This window comes from Anas platyrhynchos, chromosome 2, assembly GCF_047663525.1.
Source record: "Anas platyrhynchos isolate ZD024472 breed Pekin duck chromosome 2, IASCAAS_PekinDuck_T2T, whole genome shotgun sequence".
NCBI lineage: Eukaryota > Metazoa > Chordata > Aves > Anseriformes > Anatidae > Anas > Anas platyrhynchos.
In genome coordinates, this window is record NC_092588.1 from 148,675,244 (window position 1) to 148,702,691 (window position 27,448).

The following is a 27,448-nucleotide window of genomic DNA, read 5'->3' on the forward strand; positions in this document are numbered from 1 at the left end:
CAGAAGCAGATGAAATAACATTGTAATTATTGTTAACATGCGTATTAGAGACTTGCCTAAAGTCTAGGGTAAGTTCAGGTTGCGTCAGTCTGTCAAAAGCAAAGAGTGAAATGTCTGTTGTATTTTGTGCTGCTTGGCTAGTATTTTCTGGTGTTTCTTAATCAGGAAAATGAATTCTACACAATTGAGATGTTTTTATATCTAAAATCACTATTGGATTGTCAATGCAGTCAATATGTTCAGGTGTGAAAACACCTGGCACTACCATATTAAGGTGTACACTAGGTACTATTCTTTGAAATGTATATGCATGCACACAGATACATGTTGTGTATCCACAAAGTGCATAATCAAAATAAAAATTTCTTTTGTAGGAATCAGCCAAGGTTTCTGAGTTAAATCCTAATGCAAAGGTGTGGGGAAATCATATGTTACATTTGGAAGCAAGTGGTGCCACTGATGGTAGCGTGAGCAAAACGTGGGAAGAAATACCAGACCAGCCTCCAGATTCCTGTAAAGAAGGTATGAATAACATAGTCGAGAAGGTATAAATAGCATAGTCTCTGGGCTGTTGCTCAAGCAAAAGTTAAAAACCAGTGCAGAACTTCTTCAACTTTTATTTTGTATTTAAAAAATGAATGCAAGTATGTAAGCAACTCTGACCCTTGAGATTTAGTTTCAGCTATGATGTTACCGTGCTTGGAAGGAAGATTTTTGAATGTTACCTCTGTGCTCTCCACTGCAGGACTGGATGCCAATGGAGACAGCGACAAAAAGCATCAGAATGCAGTGCTGACAGAACTGCAGGAGCCGTCGCCAGCTGTTTCGGTGTCAGACCAGACAGATATGAACCCTTTGGCTCTCGATCATTCTGAGTATGAGTCTATGCATGAAACCGCTCAGACAGGTAACAGAAAGCTGATATTTGTTTGGGCTTGATTTAAAAGAAAAAAAGAGTTGAACAATGAACATCCATTAAAAGATACACACACACACACACACACACACATATTTGTTCAGTATATGCATTCTGTAAATGCATCCTAGTGGAAAAAAAAAACTCTCCTTTTTGGTCTCAGATGTGTTTGGAAAACAGTCTTCCTGTTAAGAGAATAGGCCTCATGAGATACATCCAAAAGTTAAAACTGGTTCTGTATGTAACTGAATATTGTCTTCTGAAATATTATTTTGAATGCAAGTCTGTAGTGCTGATGCTTGTATTTAGATATCCACCTGTCTATGCTGTGTGCTTCTAGTTGGGTCAGGCACTGAGATGAAATTCACATACTGTTTGTCTTTCACAAGTATTAATGTGATAAGTTTAGTGTGTTTAAAGATGAGCCTTGTACTTGAAATGCTAAAATAAGCAACAACTTAATGTAATTTCTTTGACTTTCATGTTTTTTTCAGTACAGCCGTTAGCAATTGTAGTCTATACCAGATGGCATGTTTTAAGAAACTTCTGGAAACTAGTGTAGAGATTAAGCCATGTTTATATTTCACTGAAATGGACAGAAGGTCTGCTAGATTTGTGTAGGATTACTAGTTCAACTGAGATAAGGGATGAAGAAGAGGAGAATGTGCTGTGGGTGTTTCTGTTTTGAGATTCCTGAGAGGTCTGCCCCTTATTTATTGTGGCTAGCTGATGATAACATGTATTTTAAATAACCAGAATAGCATCCATAATACTTGGAATAAAGACACCTGAAATTAGACACAGTTGCTGGCATCATTCTTACTTGTGCTGAAAACAAAGTTCTTTTGGCACTTCTACTTAAAGGTGCTATTGTGGAATATTAAATAATAACTGGCAAGTAGAAATTACATTGATGGTGCCTAGCAGTCTAGAAGGGAACGGTTTTCCTCAGCTTATGTTAGAACTTAATCTGCATATGCGTTACATGTCCAGTAGTTAATTTCTTACAAGAGTTGAATAGTGTTATAAAGCAGCTGAACAGCAGGTTGTATCTACTCTATTTGATAAATAGTCATATAGGTGGTTCCAACTATTGTCTGTTCTGCATTACTGTATTTAAAAATGCATATAGTTTTGGTCTTATCGAATAATGTTTGCTAGGTTTAGTCCAAGCAAGAAAAAGGAGATGGGGGAAAGGGAATGCTGGCAACATACATATTTTTCAGATATTGGCATTATCTACCTTGAAATAGAACATGTGAAGGACAATACTGGCAGGAAATAAAAAGTTGCATTAGGAAGAAGAAAGGTTAATGAAGAAAAGGATGGAAGTTACCGAAGAAGGGAAGGGTATAGAGGGTAATAGTTTGTGTGCAATAGCTTTAGCTAACTTACATTTAGAATCACAGAATCATTAAGGTTGGAAAAGACCTCCAAGATTATCCAGTCCAACCATCACCTTACTGCCAATGTCATGCACTAAACCATGTCCCTCAGCACCACGTCCAACTTTTCCTCAAACTCCCCAAGGGACGGTGACTCCACCACCTCCCTGGGCAACCCGTCCCAGTGCCTGACTGCTCTTTCTGAGAAGAAATGGCTCCTCGTTTCCAACCTGAATCCCCCTGGTGGAACTTTAGGCCATTCCCTCTGGTCCTATCACTGGTTATCTGTGAGAAGAGGCTGACCCCCAGCTCCCCACACCTTCCTTTCAGGTAGCTGTAGAGAGCAATGAGGTCTCCTCTGAGCTTCTTCTTCCCCAGCCTAAACACCCCGAGCTATCTCAGCCACTCCTCACAGGATTTGTGCTCCAGGCCTTTCATCAGCTTTGTAGCCCTTCTCTGGACATGCTCCAGGGCCTCGATGTCCTTCCTGTAGTGAGGGGCCCAAAGCTGAGCACAGCACTCGAGGTGTGGCCTCACCAGAGCTGAGTACAGGGTACATCACCTCCCTGGCCCTGCTGGCCACACTATTCCTCATAGTGTGACATGTTACTGAACACTCCAGTGTGGGTTTTAGAAATTTATAAAAGTTCTGATCTTTAAACGGTTCTCCCATTGACACTTGTGGCTTTCACTTGACTGACTGCAGCATACTGGATCCAAACTAAAATGAACAAAAAAATTGTTTTCCATGCAATAATTTGGAAGCCTCTGGATATAAGAAAAAACTTTTCCATTGCCGAGAGGTGGCTAATGATTACATTTCTGTTGTTAATTGATCACATCTGTTGATATTTCATAACTACACTTTTAAAACCTGTTCTGAATTAGGATATCAAAAATTTAGAGCAAGAACAGAAGAAACAATGGCTATGCCTCTTGCATTGCTTTCTTGCTGTGTTCTTGGGTTTAGTCAGCTAGAAATTGGCTAGTTTCCTAAGGCTGGAAGACACATACATGAGATGCAGTACTTGCTGTGATGTGTTTGTAGCTGCTCTTCTAAAGCTGTTTCAAATCTCTATGAACATGTTTTTCTTTTGTCTTAAATTGTGTTCCCTTTGCAGTTTTATTGGGTAGCGAACTATAATACTCAAACGTTAACTGAACTTGAAAGTTGTTTACCAGATAGCCAGTAATAGATATGATGACTTGATTAAAATATCTATTATTTAGTATAGCAGAACTAAATTTTATTTTTTTTTAATTCTAGGTGGAAACGAACAGTTGCAGCCAGAGGGGCAGGAAGATCTACGAGAATTACTGAAAAAAACACTGGAGTTCTGCTTATCTAGGTATGTATATACCTAAATGTAGCAAATTGGTGAATTACTAACAAGATCTCATACCAAGTTTGGCATGTATGTTAATATATTTCACAACTACCACTTAAAACTGTTTGGGAAGGATGAGAATTTGGGGAAGATAGCACAAAAAACATATTGATGGTCCTTTCGGTATGATAGAGTATCATACTGATGTACCTCCTAAAGTTCACATGAAACTTCTGAGGGTAAAACTTAAGCTAGCATATATATTGCTTTGAAGTAAGAGTTGTTAAAATATACCTGGCTTGTGTTGTTACTGGGTTTCTTTTGCAAATTAAAACCGGATAACATAACCTATCTGATAAGCTTTGAGTAAATTAATCTTTTAAAATTTGGCTTGAAGCTGTCTTGGATTTTTGTACATGCATCTGTAGATTCCTTTATCTTTTAATGATCAGTTTAAAAAACAGGACTTTGAAATGTATACATTCCAGTATAGACTGATGCAAGCTTATCAAAGCTGTTTGTTCTCAGTGCTTGTGTGTAGATTTAAAAAAAAAAAAAAAACAAAAACCCTAAACACCTGTTTTAGTAACCTAGAAAAATTCTTAATCCATATGTTCCTGCATTGCCTGTTGCAATCAGTGGTCATTCGAAGTAATAAATGCTTACCAGTATCACATGTTTGTGGGGATAATATGCTGCCTTAACAGGAAGATGCCAATACTGTTGCATGAAGGAAAAAAAAAGTCATTTTCATGGTTTCTGGGAGGTGAAACAGCTGAACATGGTAAGTGAATGGGCTGGGAAACTGAAAACACTGAAAATACAGCTTACTGCAGGAATGTGTCTTCTACTCAGTGATAATGAGTTTTTGTCTCTAGTTTATTAAAGATCATAAAAAGCTATGTCAATAATGTATCCTCATTTTTTCCTCTCCCAACAGAGAAAATCTTGCCAGTGACATGTACCTTATATCACAGATGGACAGTGATCAGTATGTGCCAATAATGACAGTAGCAAACCTTGATCATGTCAAGAAACTCAGTACTGATATGGATTTGATTGTTGAAGTGCTGAGATGTAAGTAAAATAGCTGAATGCTTGAATGCATTTTGATTACTGCTGTAGGACTATTAAGTGGGATTTTTAGTAACTTTTCATTTTGCTTGTCAAGTATTATAATAAAATGTCATCCTTTTTACTGTAAAGCTTGAAGAGCAGGCATCTTCCAGTTTAGACCATGATGTTTTTGGAACAGTAGCCCTGTAAAAGCTACTTTGCATTTGAGGTATTGATAAATGATCTATGTAAATGAGAGTAATGTGAGTTTAGGTTCTCAGAAAAGGCTAGTGGACATTACCCCTCGAGTAAGAATTAAGAAAGAGCAATACTCAATGTGCAACTTAAAAGGGATAACTAATGAAATGTGATTTCCTAGTCTGGAAGTGTAGGAAAAGTGTGGAGAGTTCAAGGAACGTCTGTTCAGTTTCACGTGTTGGAAGTTATCAGCAGTCTTTACTATTTCTTAATATTTTGAAATATTTAAAGTTTTACACACGCAATTTTGTTGTAAAAATGTGTCCAAAGCATCTTCTGGTGTGCAAAGCTATTATGATTGCTGACAGCTAAAATACATTTTTCTTTCCTCTCTTAGCGTTGCCTTTAGTCCAAGTGGATGAGAAGGGAGAAAAGGTTAGGCCAAATCAGAATCGCTGTATTGTGATTTTACGTGAAGTACCTGAATCTACCCCCATTGAAGTAAGTAACTGTTCAGTAAGGAGAATGTTTCTTACTTAATATTTAGAAGTTAGATTTTTTTTTTCCAGATTTTAATAAGAGCATCATATTTCTTACTATGTTTCTTATTACTGTCTGCATTTGTAAGCCTCAGTTCATAGTTTTTGTTAGGATAATGAATGTTTGATAGAAGCATATCACTCAGACTGCAGTAAAATCTGTAGCTCTAAAGAGGGCTGAATAAATGATGATAATGTGTTTAGTAGAGATCCCATAATTTTCTTGGACTCTGGCATATCCATACACACTTGGCTCTTAGCTTTGGATAAATAGCAAACAAAGATGAGAGAAGATAAATCTTGGAATGGAAAATGACGTTGCTGCACCTTTTCAGGGTAAAGTTCGTAAAGCTTTGCAAACATTCCCACAATGCTGAAGGTAGAGGTGTCAGCAAGTCACTAAGGATCTTGCTAGCTTGTGGAATGGGTCTAAGAGTTTGATTCTTTGAATGAGCTTGATTCTTTGAATGTGTAAGTAGGACTGCTAGATTAAAAACTTACAGTAAAGAAATAAGTGGCCTAGAGAGACTGGAGCACAAAAAATGCTCAAAGGAATCAGAGGGGAGAAGTTAGATGTGTTATGTACACTACTTAAAAATATCAGCTGCTTTTAACTTTCTAAATGAAATGTAGCCTTTCAAAGACTGCCTGGCTTTTAATATAATATATTGTTTTTCTTACTGTCATCAGTTTGTCAGGTTGGATATATTAGCACTGGGTGGTCTCTCTTAAGTGCTTAAAAACAAAAACAAAGTTCAGAGAAGTCTGAAGTGAAGTGTTTTATACATTGTGTTTAAACTTGTGAGACTGGAAAATCTAGACTTAACCAGTCAGGCTTAACGGGATACATTTTCTGGCTGAGCGTGGTCAGGCTTTATTTAAGCAGCAGTGTTCTGACACCCTGTAAGGCCTCCCAAGTTGCATTGCTTTTTGATGCTGGTTGACTCCATTCAGTGACAAAATTGAATAGTATGCAAAATAATAAAAGTCTATGGTGTGTCTTTTCTATAAAAATCAGTTCATTGTTTTTCAGGTAACATAAACCCTGCTCTCAAAAATATTAATCAGTAGCCATTTGAGTTAAAGTGTATCTCCAAATTTCTGCCAAAAGGTCAGGGATCTCCTATCCCGTGCAGTATGGAAAAACCTGTGTGGCTTCATGGATCTGGGGGCAAGGGACATGCAGACATTGTTCTGGATCAGCTTCCTCATCTCTTGTGGACACTGGTGCCTCACAAAAGGAGGGAGGAAGAAGTGGTTTTATTCAGGAGTGATAAGATGCAACAGCTTTGCAGGAGAATTCTGCACTTGATGCCAAATTTACTTGTCTCTCTGTGGCCTAAATGGCTTATCTCCCTTAGCTCAAGGGAGCAAGCAGGAGCTGCTTTTGATATGGCCTAGACAGTGCTTCCCCATATTTCTTCAAACTACCAGGGAGCCTGGAGAGGTAACACTTAGAGTAGGTGTTCTGAAGTTCTTAGTTCCTGTTCTGTAAGCTGAAAAGTGCTTTTGATTTTTCTTATCAGGAGTTCTAGAATCCTGTTTCAAATTGATGTTTTCTTTTGTTTGTACACTTCTCTCCCACACTTTTCTCTTCCTTTTCCTACTGCTTTCCTTAGGAGGTTGAAGCACTTTTCAAAGGAGATAATTTGCCTAAGTTTATCAACTGTGAGTTTGCCTATAATGACAACTGGTTCATCACGTTTGAATCAGAAGCCGATGCACAGCAGGTAACACTTATTTTTTTAGAAGCATTTGAAATTATAACAGGAAACAAGGATGAAATTAGGGAGTATTGCCTGGGTTACAGAATCATAGAATGGTTGAGGTTGGAAAGGACCTTAAAGATCATCAAACTCCAACCCCCCTGCCATGGGCCCTCATGGAGGAGGTGTTACAAGCTGTATTACAAATGTGTAAGAACTTACGAAGTAAAAATCCTTTAAAAATCAGTAATGCTTCCCATTAGCTAACACTCAGTTATCGGTACTATTAAACATAATCCTTTAAGTTTTATCTTGTTTGCATATCCTGGCTTCCTGGCCAAAGCTATAATACTATGTACTAAGAGAATTGATATTTTAAATGACGCATTGAAACACTTCATTTGTAAGACTTAAAATCTTGTTTTAATGCTACTGAAGCACTTCTGCAGTGATAACTTAAGTCTCGCCAGATGCAGATTAAATATGAGGGCTTTCTTTAGTCTAACATTAACGGACACTTCAAGAATTATTGTTAGGCTTAGCCTGTCAAAACTTAACTTGCCTTTGTTTAAACTATATTTGACAAATTTTACAATGACTTTTTAAAGGCTTACAGATACCTTAGAGAAGAAGTGAAAACTTTCCAAGGAAAACCCATTAAGGTAAGTAGAGCTTTAAGTTTTATTTTCATGTGTGCGCGCATATGTTCTTTTATTGTGGGGGCCCACTTGCCTTTTTTGATATATATAAAGGTGGTCCAATCTCAGCAGCCATTTGACCTGGAGATTGGTTTTGAAATGTAGCAGATGCTGTTATACTTCTCCTTTTCCTCCTTTCTGGCAGCAGTATGTCCAACCCAGCATCAGGCCAGCAGGGAAGCATTCAGCAGTTCCTGCCTTCCTTGAAGGAGAGAGCAATGACTGACAAGTGTACAGTTTGAAATCTGCTAGTTTGAACCATCCTGATTACATTTGAAAGGCTGCTGTATTAAATAATCTAATCTCCTTTGCAGGCAAGGATAAAAGCAAAGGCAATAGCTATAAACACATTTTTGCCAAAGAATGGATATAGACCTCTGGATATGAACCTCTACACGCAGCAGCGTTACACAACATCCTTTTACTTACCTCCAGTATACAGCCCCCAACAGCAGTTTCCGTTGTACAGCTTAATTGCCCCACAGACCTGGTCAACCACACACAGCTACCTTGACCCTGCTTTGGTAAGTCTCTCACTTAAGAAGTGGTTAATTCTGCTCAAAGTTGGTATTTTTGGTATGGAGTCTTGAGGTACAGGAAGCATACGTATCCTAAAAAGGGTGGTTTTAAGATGCTGATTCTTCTTGAAAAACAGTTCTTCAAAATTCTCCATGGTGTACAAGATTGAGAATAGCATCTGTTCTTAAACTGGAGCAAGATCCTCTTCTTAACCTTTCAGGTTTTGAGGCAGTAGTTTTTTCCAGAGATTAGCAAAGTTTTCTCTTGGAAATGGCCAAGTAAAGACTTCCTTCAGCAATGGTCAAAAACCCTCTGTAGAAACTAGAGCTTCAGAATATGTACATGAGTACCAGAAAAAAATTTGTACAGAATTACTTTAATGTTATCACATCACATGTGATAACATGTGGATGATAACATGAGGATGGTTTTGCATCTTGGTCTTCCAGCAGGGAAGTTCTAGCTTAACCTGCTAAATTCCCTTAAGAATATGCCAAACAGGGTAAAATATTTTCTGTGCATCTTTTTGGCAATAAAAAATAAAATAAATTTTGTTAATTAAAAAAAAAAAAACTTAAAATGCATATTTTTCAAATTCTTTAGAAAAGGGTAAGCCTTAGAGTTAGAGTGGTAGCTGTAAGTCCTTTTATACTCCCTTGGGACATCCATCCTGCAGTGAGTGTTCCATCTTTTCCTCCATTATGACATTCTTGGCTCATTTTAGTCTTCCATTGTTATCTTATGGAAATTAATATGAATATAGTTTTCTGTTAATGAGTCAGGGACTAATGTTGTCCTCTGGAGCTGCTTTGTCCCTTCTATAAATGCCTCTTTGCTTGCAGCTAAAAAACTAGGGTAGTAATGCTTCAAAATCAGAAGCTTTTTAGATTTTTTGGCAGAGGATGAAAGTGTCCTTGAACAAACTTGAGCAAACTTCCTGTGTACCAAACAGCAAGCTAATTAAAAAGTTGGTGTGCTAAACACTTCACACATAGGGAAGGCAGCCAGAGCCCTTGCAGGGGAAGGCTTTTTAAGGGGGATGAAGAATGTGGAGGAGACAAGGTAACGAGCATAGTGAACGATGTTATTCTAAGAGGCAGACATGTTATTAAGCAGCAGCTAAAACGAATGTGGTTCTTACTCTAGAAAAATGAAAGCCAGCTATTGCACAAGTCTTGCTGTGGAATAGTGGAGTCATTTGGTAGCACCGATGTACATGGAGATTGATTGGCTGCAGGTTCAAGCACAACATAGTCTGTATCTGCCTGAAGTTATTGTGGAACTTTGTACTCTTGAAAGCTTACTAGTCCTGGCTTTTGGGGGAAGACTTTAAAAGTTTGTCAGCATTGAAGTTCTTCTACCTTTCTTAGTTAAAAAATAGGAGAATTAACTGGCAGAGCATTGCCTCCCACTGTGTTGAGGCATCTTGCCATTGGCTGGCTGCACATCTTTACAGCATTTGGCTGCAGTTTGTGTACATGAATGTAATATGATGTTTATTGAACCTTCGTGGTGGTTTCACACAATAGAAAAAGCTATATTTGAATAGAAATTATTAGTGAGGAGAATAGGGACCAAGGGGAACAATGATACTGCAATAATTTTCATGAGACAAGATGGCAGTTTGCGTGTAGAGAAAGGTTTGCATGTATGCCAGAAGTTTCTCTCCTCTTCTGCTTCAGCATAAATGCTAACTGTACTTTCTCATCTCTAGCTTGTGATGAAATACAGACAGTAGTGTGGGCTTAAAGCTTTGATTCTGAAACTCGAGTTTCTCAGCATGGCCTCCAAATTTTAAAATTACCTACTACTTCTTCAAGTACATAATAGTATTTGAAAAAAGATCTATCATGTACTATTTGTAAAAATAGGTGTACTTCTGAGGAATCAAATTAATTCTGTGGAGAAAGCAAATTAATGCTTTTGCCATTGGAAAATGGAAATATGTTTTTATCTCTAAAAGGATCATCCTTCTAAAGAAAGAAGAGGTGAATATTGTTAGTGTCCATTTAAGCAAAGAATTAAATGGATTTTCCTTTTCTGCATTCAGTGCTTTTTCATTATTCAGGTTCAGTAGCTGTTTACTAGCTTTGGTTGAATTTACAGTGTTCAAGATATAAATATCAAAGCACAAAGCACTTCAAAGCAGTGTTTTGATGAAACTTTGTTCTTTCATTAAACTTAAGGGTCTGGTTTGGGAGTCAGAGGTAGCATTTGCTAATGTGCACTAGGTTAGGCAAACAGTAGTTTGGGATGACAGCTTTGGTGTTTTCATTGATTAGTGATCTGCTCTAAGTTTCACAAGAACAAAGACAGGCTTTTTTAGACAAGCATGTAAAGGAAACTGTTAATCCCAGCTGTTTTGGAAGATGCAGTCTTTTTCATCATTTAATTACGTACAGAAAGAGTGCTATATTGAAGTTTATTCCTGACTATGACGTAAACGTTAATTGAAAATAGTCTTACTCTTCTGCATTTTAGTTATTTCCAGGGAGAGAAGGCGATAAGGAAGCTTTTGCTATCACTAATGATACTTCCTAAATAAAACTCATTCATACTCTTTAAAAAAAAAAAAAAAGTACATTAAGGAGGTTGGGGAAGCTAATATGAATGTGCTTCAAATTGAGGTATCTTGTTAATATCAGATGTTGATATGCGCCCACCCCCATAAAATCTTTTGCCAATGCATTTTCTTTTGGGAATGATACAGTAAGTTACACACAGTGTAAGTTAGTAAGATGCAAAAAGAAGCAGGTCTGTTTAACATCCACTAGCTCTCTTGGCTTTATGTAGGTATCACGTGGAAGATAACTAACTAGAATGAGGAACTAATGGAGAAGGTTTATTTTGAGTGATTTGCATATAAATAAGAAATAGTTACATGTTGTGTACATAAGAGACTAACAATGTATGGCTTCAGGGTTAGAGATGCTTCATAGTGTGGTCTGAAATAAGAGGAGTGTTGCTTACAGTTGAGAATTTTGGCTCAATATTTCTCAATACTTCTAACAAGTGGCTGTGTTCTCAGAAAAACACAAACACCACAGCATTTTGTAAGGTGGTTACAAGGCACTGGGCAAACACTTTATTGCTGTTTGAGACATTCTCTTAAACACTGACCTGTGTAGAAGGATATAAAATAAAAGATTTAGAGAAAATCGTACAAAGTTTGTTTATACTCATGAGCATGATATATATGTTTTTTTTTTTTTTTTTTAGGTAACACCATTTCCAAATACTGGATTTATCAATGGGTTCACATCTCCAACCTTCAAGCCTGCTGCTTCTCCACTGACTACACTCAGACAGTATCCTCCCAGGAACAGGCAAGTTCAACTATCTTTTAGCAATATACACACTGCTTTATTACCCAGTATGTGGGGTTTTAATCTACTCATCCTATAAACATCACCTAACTTGAAAATACTTGTGAAACCGAACTTGGTACAAGGTTAAGTGACACCAAAGGCCAGATGGTGTTGCTGTTGTTAGTGAACATGCTGCTTCTAATTGCAAATGGACTGTCTGAAAGCTGAGAGCTTGTCTGTTCCATGATTTAATACGTTCGGATAAAATATTGTGAATGATGGCAAGTGACTAGCAGGATTATTGACCTAGCATTTTCAGTTTGAAGTAGTTTTTAGTTAAGCCAGAGTTGAAAGTGCAATGGAAAGGTTCACATGGCCTGTTGAAATGAATATGTAATATTCCTGTAAATGAAGCACTCAACAGAGGACCAAAGATTTTACTTCTTCTGAATTCTGTGTATAGGCTTAGGCCTCAGAAGATCTATCATAGTACGTATGTTGAAATGACTTTTGAATTTGTAGGAATCCTAGCAAGTCCCATATACGACATACAATACCCAGTGCAGAAAGGGGACCTGGGCTTCTAGACAGTCCTACAATATTCAACTTTTCTGCTGATCGTTTAATCAATGGCGTCAGGAGTCCACAGACGCGGCAGCCGGGACAAAACAGGACACGGATGCAGAATGCTACTACGAGTTACACCAAGAGGGAAGTAGGAACTGGACGAATGGAACAGACCAGCGTGGACTCGTCTCCTGGATTAGGTAGAGGGAGGTGAGTGTGCTTCTGTAGGTATCTGCTGAAGAACACGCTATTGGTGCTGCTGCTTTTAGTAAAAGAGGAATGCTATCAGTGCTGTTCTCATTACTATTTTAATCTGGGACTCTCTCCTCAAACCTAAAATCTTGCAAAGTACTTCCTCTGAAGTCCTAAATAGAGGGGAAAAAAAAAAAAGCCAAGTGGAATTGCATACTTTCCTACCAAATGAAAGCCATTAAAGGCACCTGATGAACAATTTACAAAGATCTAATCCTCTATGCTTTCTTTAGGTGTTTTAGGAAAGGTTTTTGCATGTTTGGTTTTAATGAAGCAGTTGTGCCATTCCATTGTCACAGTGTAGATCGTGCACCTGAAAGACCAGAATTTTACCCGTATTAGATGTTTACAATGTTCAAGATGATGGCTTTGTATGGAGGGAGGAAGAAGGATTACATGCAACTAAGAAAACCTATTGTTGTGCAGTTTAAGGGGAGCTGAGGAGCTGAAAACTGATGGCACCAATTTTAATTTGAGAATTTAGCAGGTTAATCTTAGAATTTTTGAAACATGGTGCAGTTCTAATAAGTGCTTTATAAAAGTACTTTCTTTAATGATGGTTGTGCTTTTGTTTCCAAGTAAACCATTTTGAGTCACTTACTGAATCAGCAGATAACTTGAGTCTTTTGCAGATGATCCTATATTAAACTTGTGTGTTTAAAAAAAATAATTTCCCTGGCTATTCGAAGGTTTTGTGTAAGCATTATACATATTTGGCACCGAGATGCACTTTTAACTCAGGAATTACTTGCAAATAGTGTGTTATGCTGACTTGTATAAAGTCTGTGCCTTTATTTTAATGAGTTTGCTAACCTTTCCCTAAAACATTCTAGACAGGTTATTAAGAACTAAAGATGAATGAAATAGCGATTCAATTTAATTTCTCTATTCATGTAAAGGTGAGGTTCTGATAACTGTTTTCTTTCCCTTAGGAAAAACTCGTATGGCTACCGAAAGAAAAGGGAGGACAAGTTTACGGTGAGTTTTCATGATCGTATTCAATTATAATTAAAGTGGGGTAGCTAGGCAATACTATGGATATTATGTGTAATAGCAGGTGAGATGAGCTATTGCAGAAGAACTTGTTTGACTGAAGATAGCTGATTAAATTCACTTGAGTTTACTGCATTTGGGTATCAGAGAACATTGTCCATTAATTCAAAAGTCAGCAAAAAGTTAAAATTACTCTTTTATCATGGCAAATGACTTCTACCTTACTTTTATTTTGTCAGTATGATTGACTATTCGCATTCACGGAGGGCTGACTTTAGCCTAGCTTGAGATTTGATTATCATTCATGTAGACATTGAGTAGTTTATAGATCCATGTGTCACATAATGTATAGCTAGAATGTTAGCTATGACGTGATCAGTTATTCCTTTAATACATCTCCCTGTTTCTCCCTTTCTACTTCCAACTCTGAGGAGAGTTCAAAAACAAAACAAACACAACAGTTCTCGTTCTCCTTGGAAGAAGGACAAAGCTGTTTTTTCAGGAACCATATCGTCATTCTTCATTTATAGGGAGGGTATGAGAGATTGTGCTTATGCAAGAGGCACTAAGGTGTTCAGGACCACTTGATGAGGGTGGATATACTAACACTTGAAATACTGTGATTTTTGTGAACTTAAATTCAAGGTGGAGACCTAAATAAATACTTGAAAAGACTGGACTTAACTTCTTTCTTCTACCCACTAGCTATATTTTAATAGTACTAGGGTTTGGTTAGCTAAAACCAGGCACTTCTCTGCAATTTTTTTCTGCTTCACACAGCAAGTTCATGAAGTCTCACTGGATTATTTCATGATTCATGTTAGAGTTGCAGAGAAATGGCACTGCTTGAGCCATAACGCTTTCTCAGAAGTCTGAAATAATTGCATTTGCATATTGGTGCCTCCTGCTGTTGAGTAGTTTAATGGGACATGGATAAAAAAGAATGTCAAGGCTTTAGGAAGTATAACAGGGCAAGTGGTTCCTTTTGGTTCTTGTCAAACTTCTCAAAACTCAATGAGATCAGATTACATGTAGGGTTCTCAGTACTTGTTTCTTCTGCTCTTTAAGAGCTGCTTGATGTTTTTTCCATCAATGATTTTTTTTCTTTTTTTTTGAAAGAACAAGGAAGTGGTACAGGTTAGGCATGATGTATAAATGAGTGGCAAGAGTAAGGATTACCTGGGGCACTCTTACTGAACAAAGAGACTCTTCAGATTCGGCTGACTTTAAAGGTTGTTTTAACTTTAAATGTAAAACTGACTTCTTTGGAAGTCAGGTCTACCAGTTCCCTTTTCTCAGCAGCAGGCTTTAACTGCAGCCTGTGTAGTCAGGTTCCTTCCAGTCTCTCGGCCCATGAATCTTTAGTCTCTGCTGTCCCATACTGCACCTTCAACAAAGGTGGGAGCAGCTGCACGCCCTCAGTACATTGTTAAGTAACATATCCTGAAGTGAAAAATTGATGTTTGACACCTTCAGACTGTAGAATCCAGGATCCTATTTCATGTGCAGTGGTTGTATATTGTATGTAGGACATCAGCACAGCCAGCTGTATTTGAAAGAAGAGGTGACTTCTTTTAAGTTTTAGAAGGAGCGCTTATAGGAAGAATGCATCCTTGCTTGAGAAAGCACACGAAACCTGAAATTGATCAGTTTGTATCTGAGGCTACCTAGGGACATAAGCCAATTACTGAACTTGTATGAAGTTGACTTAAGAAATTTTATGCAGTTGGCAGCTTAAGTTATGTTTAAGTCTTTCCCAGTCCCTCTGATTCAAAATGTTAATATATCCACATTAACTCTCTCTTACATATTTTAGGGGGGATCTACTTTTTAGGAATATCTAAAGCAGTATCTATTACAGGACGTTAGTCCTGTTTAAGAAAATAAAGTTCTCTGATTTGAAATACTGGCTTAAAAAGGAAAAGGTTGTCCCTCTTACAGTTTGAGCTGGATAAAGTGTAGTTTCTTTCTGTGACCCTTTGGGTCACCTAGCTTCTGTTTTTATATATTTGGGAGGTTTACAGCATTCATTGCTGTAACACTCTTGAATTCTGTCTTTGGAGGGTCATAATGCTGATTTAGTAGCAAGCCTGAGGGTTGCAGTTGTTCTTGCTTCTGTGTCTGTTCTTTCCCTATTTCCCAACTGATAGACCCTTCTTTTGGCATAAAAAGTAGTTCGTGAAAGGATCTCAAGGGTAGTTTTGTATGTCTATTGTTCTTCGTGAAAAAGGGGATAAAACAGTAAGTAATGCAACATTTTCCCTGTTCTGTCTATAAGCATTATTCTCACGTTCAGCGATATATTAGGAACTGTTTCCCTTGTCAAAAATAGGAATCATCTCAAAGACAACTTTGTACTTACTATTTTGAAGCGGAGATCACGTTAGCACAGTCATGAAACAGTAACATCTGTTACATCTTTGTTTACATGATGTAGACAAAGTTAATGGGTAACTTAAGTTCCAGTATATAACAAAATGAATTTTAGTTTTTCGACAGAAATAGAAGTTTTACAAATTCTTACAAGCAGTTTCCATGAGTGATCTTTGCCCGAAGGACTCATTTAATTCTTGAACTGCTGTAGGTTGTACAGATTTAAACCTAATAATGTTTTTGCCTGGAACTTTGTTTTTCTTAGGTTTAATTAGAAAAATTCATGTTTCAAAAACCACTTTATTTGCATTTTAAATGTGAACTCATATGGTCACTTAGTAAATTTGATGAAAATTGCCATCATCTACATTAAATGCAAGGCATGCTGTCTTGCCAATTTTTAATATATCCGAACTTAAATGATATAAGATTCGCGTTAATTCTAGCCTTTCACATAGAATGTTAACATCAACACATAAAGGGGCTTTGTTTCTGAATTCTAACTGTATCATGATATCTAAAATGGTCTTTTTCATGTCAGTGTATTGTACATCCTGAAAGAAGGTCAGGGAGAAGACTTAACTATACCAGTAGCATTACAGTTTATGCATGTGATGTTTTTAAAGATATTTATGCCATCCATTTAAATTATAATTAAATATTTTAAAGGCACCAGTGGAAAATGAATTCCTGGATACTGTGATTTTCTTGGGAAGTGAGGTGGAGGGAGGTCTGCAGGGCTTTGCACATGTAAATCAAATGTAAAACATCATTTAGATTAATGATTTTCCTTTCTGTCATCCAGTATGGTAACCTCAGCATGTTGTTTCTGTTCCAGAGAGGCCAAACACAGTCTCCACCACCCCCAAAACCTCCGTCTCCTAGCTTTGAATTGGGTTTATCTAGCTTTCCTCCATTACCCGGGGCTGCTGGCAATTTAAAGACCGAAGACCTTTTTGAAAACAGACTGTCCAGTGTGGTAATAGGAACGTCAAAAGAAAGAGTGAGTATTCAGTGTTTGTTTTCATTGGGAAAACAAAGAATTGCATATCTCTTGCTTTCAGATTTGGTGTCTTATATGTAGAAAAGACATGGGTCGTGAGAATTGCTTTTAAAAAAACAGCTGTCAAATGTTGTGTGACTGCCTTCTGCATTTATGTCTTGGAATTTGTTGGGTATTCTCTTTGAAACGGTGTGGAATACGTGCACCTGCAGATTATCAGAGATTAGAAAATGTGCTCTTTCCCGTTCCTGATTGCCTCAGCGTTTTTGTTGGACCCATGTGAAAAATGATTAATTTTCCTCCTATTTGAAAGTCAAGACTTCTGAACTGTGTATAAAACACTTTCAAGTGACAAACTTTTAAGTGCTGAACTATAAAGAAGCTGCCTATGTAATCTTAATACACAAAAGCATCACAGCTGGAGCAAGAACTGCTATCAAAACCAGCTGGTTCCAAGAGTTGTCGTGTCATATTGCACAAAGATTGTAACTATGATTTGTCAATCAAAGTTTGCTCTTTAGATACAGCGGAGATGCAGGTGAGAATTGATGTTCAGTAGCTGTTCGTAGATTTCATCCTTAGAACTGTCTTAGAACTGTGAGTGACAGTATGTTGTCTATTAAGAGTGATATGCCCTGTACACTACTGAACAGTCCAGGCTATGGAAGTTTATAATTTAAATTTTTTCTTAGCTGTAATGTTAATGTGTGTTTTGCTAGCTTTGCACCTCTATATCCAGGGGCTGACTTCTAAATGAAGAAGCTAACTGCTGGACATAGCTGTGTAAAGCAACCAAATGAACACCGAGATCTTCTGATTTTTTCCTTTAAAACCTGAACTGTTGCACGTGTGTTTTCTTGTTGTCCAGGTATCAGAGGTTGTTAGGATATAGGCTGGTTAAGGAAAGAAGTAGCAGGGCCGTCTCCATCCAAGAGAAATTATACAGACATGGTATTTATTTTGTCTCCTGCACATGAGACAAGAGACAGCTGCATTCCAGGGCTGTGTTTAGAAGGAACGTGCAGAACAGTGCCATGATAAGAGCAGTCTTCAATTTAATGTGTGCCAGTAATCTAGATTGTGATCTGTTCTTGACAATCTGTGTACTTGTATTTTACCTATATTATTTCTAGAGTGGTTTTAGCTATCATATTTCATGTTGTAAATGTAATTTCAGCAGTCACCAGCACTGCTACAATTTAAAATGTGTTTCTCCTCCTGTTACAAATCCAGTACTTGCTTTGCACTGCACTTAACCTAATGAATCTGCACTTCTCCCTGTAGAGGCACTGAAGTGATACTGTGCAGGTACAATGCACTGACACATTGAAGTTTCCTTTGATTTCCTATTTTTATTTTTCTGGGTTCCATGAGTTAATGTCTGTACCATTGTGTGCAAGAGAGGAATTGCACTATTTCCATGTTGGCGTGAATAATAAGATAGCAGTAACTGGCTTCAAAGAGCAATTGTGGTCTACTAAAAAGGTTAACACTGGAATCTTGCCAGTTCATACAGGCTACTTTTCATCTTAATCTCAGCAATTTTTTGTTGCATGACATAGCTACGTAGTACTGAATTAGATTTAGGCAGTGCTACTCCTGTTTGTCAGATTGGCAAGACCTGTGTAAAGAAGCTAAGTGGACTTAGGTTTTATGATTTCCAGCAATTGTTACGGAGCCATCATATCTAGCTGCTCTTTAGATGTAGCTCTGGGGAATGGCAGGAGCTAATCATCCCATATTTTCTAACTGGAAAGCTGCACCTCTGTCAGATGGGTGGCTGAGAGTTTTGGCCTAGCAACAGCACTTGTATGTCTGCTTCACTTGAAGTTATTGTCAATTAACCATGTACCTACAAATTTCAATGGACTTGGGCCAGAATGCTCATCAACTTCCAAATTCAAGATAGGCACGTACTGTTACAGTGAGTATGACTGTAGAAGCTGTTCCTTTATTTTTAAACATCTGCCTCATATGGTTCTACTTTTATTTCAAATAAAACCAGGCTTAAATCCAGTGTAGTAACCTATGCTGCCTGATTTACATGTCATCAAATACCATTTTCTTTTTTAGTAGTGACCACAGGAGTCTTGTGTTTTATGACCTTTGACTGCTGGCGTTAGGGGTAGAAGGATGGCTATTTTGTTCCTTCTGTGCTGGGGTTCCACCAATGCTCTCCCTTTTTTCCAGTTCTGGTTCTAGAATCAGTCAGGTCAGAAGCAGTATGAAAAAACACTTTTTAAAACACATGAAATGGTTAAATTATTAGAAATACATTTTTTAAATTAAAGTCTTGTTTTACTTCTTACTTTGTGACAACTTAAATTCATGTATGCATCTTGAATCTATCTGGCCTGTATCTAGAAACACAGTGTCACTTGACATTAGAATAATATTGTCAGGGCTGCAGAAAAAGCCTCTTCTCGTAGCAAATCACACTAAGCATAGAAAAGGGACTTTGAATTGATGGTCATATCCTAGTTCGCAAAAACTTCATTTTTTTTTTTAGAGTTGTTTTGCTTTTAGCAGCAGCCGTCAGGATGGTGCTGAGTTAGAAGCTAGAACTTTGCAGAAGCTGATTTTTTAGTGTGTAACTCTGGGAGACTTTTGTCTTAATAAGCTAACTATGGGTACGGAAGGAGACACCAAGCCGCCTTTGTCACCACCGGATGCAAAATTCCAAGGTCAAAAGAAGTGATTTTGTCATCCAGATGTATCCCCCAGGGAAAAAAGCTTCAGACTCCCTTGCAAAAGAGCCTTGGTGTGATTTGTCAGTGTTCCTAAGTAATTGTAAAGGGAAAAAACTTCAGTTCTAATCCATGTATTGAACCCTTCCAATATAGGTAGCTAATTCACAATTTGAAATCAACATATAAACTGTTTCCTGATTGCATTAATTTTCAGGCAAACCACGTTAATTGGATACTATGATTGCCCTTCTGTGCCTTTTTTCTCCTTCAGAACGTTAATGTGGATGCAAGTACAAACACTATTCCATCTGGAATTCCTCGGGAGCCATTGTTGCCAGTCTCTTCTACATTGCCCAGGACGTTTGAAAGGTCTCCTTCGCCAACCCAGCCTTCTGAGTAAGAACTTAATTACACATCTGTAATTATTCTACTCTGTAATGTTTGCATTTGCTGTCATCAGAATGCAAGGTGGAACACTGTAAATAGCTTTTAAAATATTGATGAAAGTAATCTTTTGTACTTGTAGTGAAGGCAATGAAACTTAATTTCTGAACATCATATAATAGTATTATAATAGTGATCCAGACAGTCATTCAACAGACAAACATTTAGTGTTGTATTTATGTTTAGTGTTGTATTTTAGCCTTAGCAAGTGTTAAAAAAGTACTGAGTACTTACTTCACTGTCTTGTATTTAGATAGCTTTGAAGCATGGGCAGTATCATTGTCCATACAGTAAAGAATCATAGAACAGTTTGGGTTAGAAGCGACCTTAAAGATCACCTAATTCCAACCCCGTTAAGGGCAGGGACTCCTCCTGCTAGACCAGGTTGCCCAGAGCCCCATCCAGCCTGGGCTTGAGCCACCTCCAGGGATGGGGCATCCATAGCTCCTCTGGGCAGCCTGTGCCAGCGCCTCACCACCCTTGGAGTGAAGAATTTCCTCCCAATATCTAATTTAAATCTCCCCTTCTTTTAGTTTAAAGCCATTATCCCCTGTCCTTGTCACTACACCCCCCGACAATGAGTCCCTCCCCAGCTTTCCTGAATGCCCCTTTAGGTACTGCAAGGCTGCTGTAAGGTCTCCCTGAACAACCTCAACTCCCTCAGTTTGTCTTCATAGGAGAAAAAGGAGTAACATAACTGACTATCAAAAGCTATCAGAATGTCACAAATACTAGGTCATGTCAAATTCCACGCTAACATTTGTTTGATAGTGTTTTTTAAATGCAATGCTAGTCATAGTGTGCCAGGCAAATTGTAGCTATAACTTCACAGTCATACTCAGACAGTTTCAGAGCCATTACTAGATCAATCACTTATCCTGATGTTTCAGTTCTTGTGAGACTTTTTTCCTGCTGGATGCTTTACAGGGACTCCAAGGTTGTGGATAAACAGCAGAGAGAGACACAGAGTGCAGAAAGGCTTTCTTCTTCCACACTCAGTACTGCATGTAAATCGGTACAAGTCAACGGGGCTGCCACGGTAAGTGTCCTCACTACTACTTCGCTTTCTCCTAATGATTGATTTTGGTGTATTTAACAGAGTATTGCTTCTGTTGCTCTCCATTGCTGCTTGATCATGTGATGTGCAATTAACAGTTCAAAAATATTCAAGATAACTTCCACTGAATGATAGCGCTACCTGAATTGTCGTCCTACTTGGTAGTTGCCTTGAGGTAGAAGTATTAATCTGTATGTTGATACCTAAACTGGAGTGTTCGTGCTGTTTCAGCTGTTCTAGTGTTTACCTGAATTTGAAGTATTTTCTCTGTCACAGTATCCCATTGTTCTGGAATTGTGTTCTGCATTTTCTCTTGTCTTTCACCTTGTTTTCTGTACCACTTCTGTAAACTTCATATTGAAACTCTCACACACATGTTTAAGCACGGCAGTTGCTTGTCACAAAAGGTTTTACCTTTTTTGTTCATTAAAGTAAAATATTTTTGCTCAGGATGCTTTAACTCTGCTGTCCTGTTTGCTGTTGATTTCCCAGGAACTGCGAAAACCTAGTTATGCAGAAATTTGCCAGAGAACAACTAAGGATCCTCCTACATTGCAACCCCAGAAAGAACAGAAGCCAAACACTGTAGCATGTGGGAAAGAAGAAAAAAAGCCCACAGAAACAATAGAGAAAAACAGAGAACCTCCTCCTGCGAAGTCACATCCTGGACAACCCAAAGACCAGAGGAGACAGTCAGGACGCAGATCGTCCCCTCCAGCTGTTGTTGGCAAACGCTTAAATAAAGAACAGAACACCCCTCCTAAATCTCCTCAGTGATGAAACTAACAACTGGGAGGGATTCAAAAAGAGGTCTGCTTCCCACAAATTAAACCCATGTTCCCACTAAGATACCTGAGAATGAGTTGCTGGTTAGGAGCTTGCAGTGATACTAGGCATATAACAATGCCTGCAAGTTATTTTTCTGTGAAATACTTTTTCCCCTCTTGAACAAACATTCTATTTTTTCTGGATATTTCTGGATAGTTGTTCTAAACCTTACCTTTAGGTTGGTGCTTAATTGGAGGTGAAGCTTAGTGTGATTATTTTTTTCAAGATGTAAAATATTTGTCTTAGAAAAAGAATCAACTTTTTATTAAGCCTCTCTGTGGCTGTGTGAGTGCAAGCTCTGTATAGTGAGTTTTTTTCTAAACTGTTAAGCAGAAATGTGCTGCTGCAATATTTTTAATAAACTGGTCTGCAAGTACATATCTAAAGTGTCCAAAAGACTGATAACGGCAGCTAGTGTGTAGAGTGCAAGGAAGTAGATATATTTTACGAGTTAGTATGTGACCTTGAAGATTTTTTTTATTGGGCTGCTGTACTAAATGTCAGCAAATGAACTTGCACTTTTAGGTTAAACGAGTAGTTGTTTCTAGCGTTTTTAAAAATGAAATCTTTTTTTGATGTTTTGCACACAGAGAATGAATCCTACGGAGCACCATAGCAGTCTTTCTAAAATGTTTCCTTTTTTGACTTACTGCAAGCAAGTAACCATCTTCTCACTCCAGAATAAAACTGATATTATAATTTGCAAATACAAAGCACATTGTGAATAGAAAGAATTAAGTCTGTGAGCTTCTATGGTGGTGAAGCTTATTAGTGGATGTTATCAGGAGAAAGCACTGTAGCCTTCTTGTGATAACCTTAGCTTCCCTGTGCTTGTAAGGGAGTTAACTGAGTCAGCGCTGTATGTTCTGGTTACCCCTGTGCTCTGTGTAGACTTTTTTTTTAAACTCTACCCCAAGTGCTCTTTGAAAGAGTCCATATCTTAGTCAGCCTTGTGTTGACGTCTTCCTGTAACTACAAGCATTGGCATATGGATTTAAATTTTTCGAGCCGTGAGATAATGGTGTTTGTTTTGTGTGGTGGAGGAAGAGATCCCTGATATTTACCTCTGGGATGAGGTTTCTCACACTTACTTTAGAAGTGATGCGCTTTCTGAAGGACAAGGATGCACTAAATTAGCAAGTTTCTAATAAAGTTGAATATAAATTATTTTTGTTTTAAAATGCCTAAAGCTTTTCTTTAAGTGTTTAAACTGCAGGAAGTTCAGACTAAACTCATTCCTGCTGACTATGACAGTACAGTTTATTCCACAAAAATGTTTATTTAAACAACTGATTTTTTTAAAGAATTATTTCCATCCAATATTTAAAGACTTGAATTTTATTTAAACTTGAAAATGACTTTGCCTTAACTTTTGTACAAGACAGCTTAGAGTTAATGAGGTCTGACCCCATTGAGGGTTAGCAAGAGTGGAATACAGAATTACTCAGTTACAGTATGTATCTATTGTCACTGGTCTTACTGGGTAAACATACTGTAGTACAGGAACTAGCAGCAGTTTTTGTAATATACCTTAAAGATCTTAAACAGTTGATCTTTTTCAGATTGTTGAAAAATCTGTAAATGCAAATAGTCAATACTGTATTAAATATGTGCACTTGGAAGTGTGTGCTTTGCTTGTACAGTTGTAAATAATCAGAACATATAAAAAGGTACCCTAAAGAAAAAAATCTGATAAAAATTATTGATATTATAAATGTTGCTGTTGAGCTGGATGTAGATAAACTAAATGTTGTGGTTTGAATATTACTTTAATTTGTTGTTTTTTCTTTTTCTTATTTTATTCTGGTGTGCTGAACTGACTCTGCCTCTTCACTGCAAAAGGGAAACGGAACGAAAGTCTTATTTGAAAGCCCTCAAATGTTTTCCTAAATCCCTCTAAAAACAAGTGATTTAACCAATTCCAAAGTTTTCTGCAATGTAAATATTGAATTTTAGCAGTCAAACTGTAATTTTAAGTCGTTAATAAAATCAAATTTAATTGGAAAAATCTTCAGACTGCTAAGAAAATATACACTGAAGCTTATTTGTCTGCTTTCGAGAGTATCAGTGCTTTCCTAAGTATGATTCGTAGAACTGTAAAGTAACTGTAGAAGTTAACTCCTGATAAATTTCCTATTAAAAGCATCAGTCGGTAACTAGTTGACCTTCTAAATCCAGCCTGTTGTATGCTGCAGAATTGGTTAAAATAGGGCATGCTGGAATCCGCTGATTTTTCTTGTTTAAAAAGCGCACTTTGTGAATGCTGTGGGAGGAGATAGGACTCTGACAACATCACCAAAATTGCTCAGCCAGTTCTGTCATTGGATTTTAACATGCTTATCCTTTCCCCGGTGGCAGTGAAAGTGGTAGCTAGATTTGTGTATGGTTTAGGCCGGCTGTATGGTTCATTTTGTTTGTCTGCTGAAAGTGAAAGGCTTACCAGCTGCAAACAATCACAAGTGGTTACTTACGGCGACTGTGTACAGCTAGTCATAATGCTCAACTGGTACATAAGGTAATATATTGAGACCAGCAGGATGTGTTGTGCTGTTCTGATGTATTCTGCTGCCATTTGTGCTAGGTCAATACACTGTAATTACTGCTTACCCAGCAACAGTCTGTTGCATCGAAAGTTTAAATCTTCCTCTGATGTGGTTTTTATAGCTTTTTTTAAAAGAAAAAAAAAAAAGGTGACACGCCAAATAGCTGTGTAATGTACAACTTATCCTTACTGCATTTTACTTGGAGATTTTTTTTCCACTCGATGACAAAATGGAGCTTTCGGAGTAGAGTTGTGAAGTTGCATGCAGACTGTTGCTACGATACATGGAGATAATAAAATGTGGCTTTTAAAATGAAAAACCTCCCCAAAGCAGTAGCTGAGTTAAAGGTTCAGGGATACAGTAATTAAAATTGGCATTCTACCTTGTGGGATTGTGTGGTGATGCTCTTCATTTTGCAAACAAGCTAAAACGGGATCTGAGACTCTTCTTCCAGGAATTAAAAAAAAAAAAAAAAAAAAGAGGAAAAAAGGTTGCTTTTAAAACTTTGTGTAATCTTGTTTCAGATCAGTCCCCCACCACGACATTTGTCACTTGCCACGTGGAAACGTATGAACGGTGGCAATTTTCTTCGGTTGCTGCTTTATCCTCTTAAAGACTTCAGCAGTTGGCACAGAAAGGCCCTTGTTTGAGCGTGGTGCAGTGTATCTCAAGCAACAGCTGACTGTAATGGTGCATACCTATCTCTGTATCTCCTTCAGCTAGCTACAGTTAGGGATTTTTATGTGCTTTGTAACCTATTACACTAATAGCAGCAGACAATCGAAGATTTCTAAGGAGACCTAACAGCTGCCAATTCATGAAATAGAAGTGTAATATGGAAGCCTTCTTGAGGGTTTTTGTTTTTGTTCTTCTTCCATTAAGACTGGAATCAAGCTTACATGTAAACTATCAGTAATTTAAGTTTCCTTTTGTGTCATAAAATGTAAAACTGTCTAATTTGAAAAAAAAAATATGTAGGTTATGAAAAATAAAGATTTAGGCACTGTTGAATTCCTGATTTTTTTAATTAAACCTTTCTTCAGCAGTATTTTATTACCTTTTGTCTTTTGCTCCCATTTTTGGAAATTCTTTATTTCTAATTTTGGGAAAAAAAAAATTATTTCTTTCCTGTTCAGCACAGCTGCTGTAACCATCACCTAGGGCTATGTAGCAGCAGGAGCAAATAATATCACTGGTGGAGGCAGCAATATCTCTCTTAGTTAACTGTGATTAACTTGAGGGTGGGAATAAAGGGGGGTGGGGGAGCCGACATGAAGCTTTGTTTACAAGGGGTTCTTGTCTTTATTAGCGCTTTCCTCAGAGTCTGTCAATGTACATGATCCCTGGCATACTGGGCACTGCGGGCTTCTGAATGACAGCAAACCTTGGTGTGTCAGCTAAACATTAGGTTTGGTCCTCGTGTGGACTCCAAGGAGTTGAAGGTGACCAATTTTAATGCCAGAATAGGGTGTGCCAAGTACCTTTGGAACTTAGTCCCCTATTACCTAACATGTAGAAATACACAAACTCATCAGCGTTGTGGCCACAGTATTGATGTAGTTCCTCAGGGCCCTCCCTGCTTGGGGGAAATCAGGGATTGATGTACTCAAAACAGAACTGGGCAGTGTCCCATTCATGCGAGTTTCCCCCAGTATGAAGTGACATGATAGCTGCCCCCATGTTCGTGCTGAAGAAACAGTTTATTTTCCTACAGGGCATGAGGAGAAATAGCAACTGGGGAAGATTAAATGCAATTGAGTATCCAGACAGTATTTACTGTCACAGAAACCTGTTGTATTTTGATCCTGGAGCTTCTTTAAAATGTCATAAAATGTTTTTTCTACACTTTCTAATGTGCTTTTACTTCACAAAATCCTGGAAACATCTTGGTCTACCTGCTTTTACGGCCTGGCTTTATGAGTGTAATGGCTTGAGTCAGGGAAGTGATTTCAACTAAAAGTTAGCTGGTGGAAGTAATGTTACCCTCTTATCTCTGTGTTTGGAGGGAGCTGTACAGTGCGGTAGAGCCCTAATGCCAGCCGGTCATGGTAGCTGAGTTGTTGCCTCATGAAACAAAACGTGGCTACACATCTTTCACCTAATTCAGTGATGGACATAAGTTGATCAAACCAATTCTGGGTGGAATGCTAATACCAAACTATGATGCTAAATAAGCACAAGAAAGGCCACTGCTGTTGAAAGACTGGCTTACCCATGCCTAGCAGTGTCCTCCTCTTGTTGATTGCCTTCATGTCATCAGCATGCTGCCTGTCTGAAAAGTACCACAGAAAACTTTCCCAGAGTATGTCAGGTTGCCATACAGTCAGCAGAATAGATGAAGGGGCAGGGGTGGACGGTCAGCACCCTGATGAGAAAGGTGAGGTGTTTTTGATAGTTCACACTGGAAATTTGTACAATTAACTGATGACAAGCACAGGGCAAAAGACTGACATAAACACAGCCTTGCTTGTGAGTGTTGTGTCACCTTACCTTAGGTGGATGTGACTCAACTTGAAGTAGCTTGGTCATTCTTGAGCCTTGTTTTCATAATGGGGAGAAGAGAGACAAAAGGGTCCAGTTCTTGCCTTAGCCTTAATGGCTATTCTTATATATACGCCGTAAATGTGCCAAATCTGAAGTCTGTTTCATGATGGCAGTCTTATCATAAATCCCTGTTGTCTTGCCACAATAGCCTGGAGTAGTTAATTTTTCACAGAACAGCAGGGGGGGAGGGTGTGCTGGGGCAAGATGGGCTCAGACAAAATCACCCCCCTAATCTCTCCTAAATTCGCATCAGTTTGAAGAGCAAATGGTTTTGTGTGCTTGCGTTAGGCACGTACAGCGTGGAAGCCGTTCTGCGGTTTGATGGCTTTACGTCCTGCTAGCTGCAGGCAGGCAGAGCTGTAAATCTACTTCGGCTAAGGGTGCTCTGAGGAAGGAGGGATGAATGGCTGAATATAACGTTGTAAAATACCCTGAAGCTGGAAAGACCTCTGAAATCCACCTGCCAAGGTGGAATTACTGGTACCCAATAAAATGTCTCCC

At 38.1% G+C, this 27,448-nt stretch overlaps 1 protein-coding gene across 6 annotated transcripts in view; it reads left to right on the forward strand.

Annotated features, from left to right (window-relative positions):
• Window positions 1-25,414, forward strand: part of LARP4B (La ribonucleoprotein 4B) — a 57,201-nt gene extending 31,787 nt beyond the window's left edge. For 4 of the 6 annotated variants that reach the window (XM_027450461.3, XM_027450462.3, XM_072033822.1 and 1 more), the window contains 15 exons: window positions 375-522; window positions 746-907; window positions 3,569-3,650; window positions 4,570-4,706; window positions 5,281-5,384; window positions 7,042-7,152; window positions 7,737-7,790; window positions 8,141-8,350; window positions 11,565-11,671; window positions 12,176-12,430; window positions 13,405-13,450; window positions 16,677-16,841; window positions 19,803-19,927; window positions 20,903-21,014; window positions 21,525-25,414. In XM_027450461.3, coding sequence (XP_027306262.2) covers window positions 375-522; window positions 746-907; window positions 3,569-3,650; window positions 4,570-4,706; window positions 5,281-5,384; window positions 7,042-7,152; window positions 7,737-7,790; window positions 8,141-8,350; window positions 11,565-11,671; window positions 12,176-12,430; window positions 13,405-13,450; window positions 16,677-16,841; window positions 19,803-19,927; window positions 20,903-21,014; window positions 21,525-21,809 — 2,103 coding nt within the window. In that variant the 3' untranslated portion in view covers window positions 21,810-25,414. The remainder of the gene's footprint in view (window positions 1-374; window positions 523-745; window positions 908-3,568; window positions 3,651-4,569; window positions 4,707-5,280; window positions 5,385-7,041; window positions 7,153-7,736; window positions 7,791-8,140; window positions 8,351-11,564; window positions 11,672-12,175; window positions 12,431-13,404; window positions 13,451-16,676; window positions 16,842-19,802; window positions 19,928-20,902; window positions 21,015-21,524) is intronic. The other 2 variants (XM_072033823.1, XM_013091673.5) reach the window with 1 other exon arrangement.
• Window positions 25,415-27,448: the final 2,034 nt, after the last annotated feature.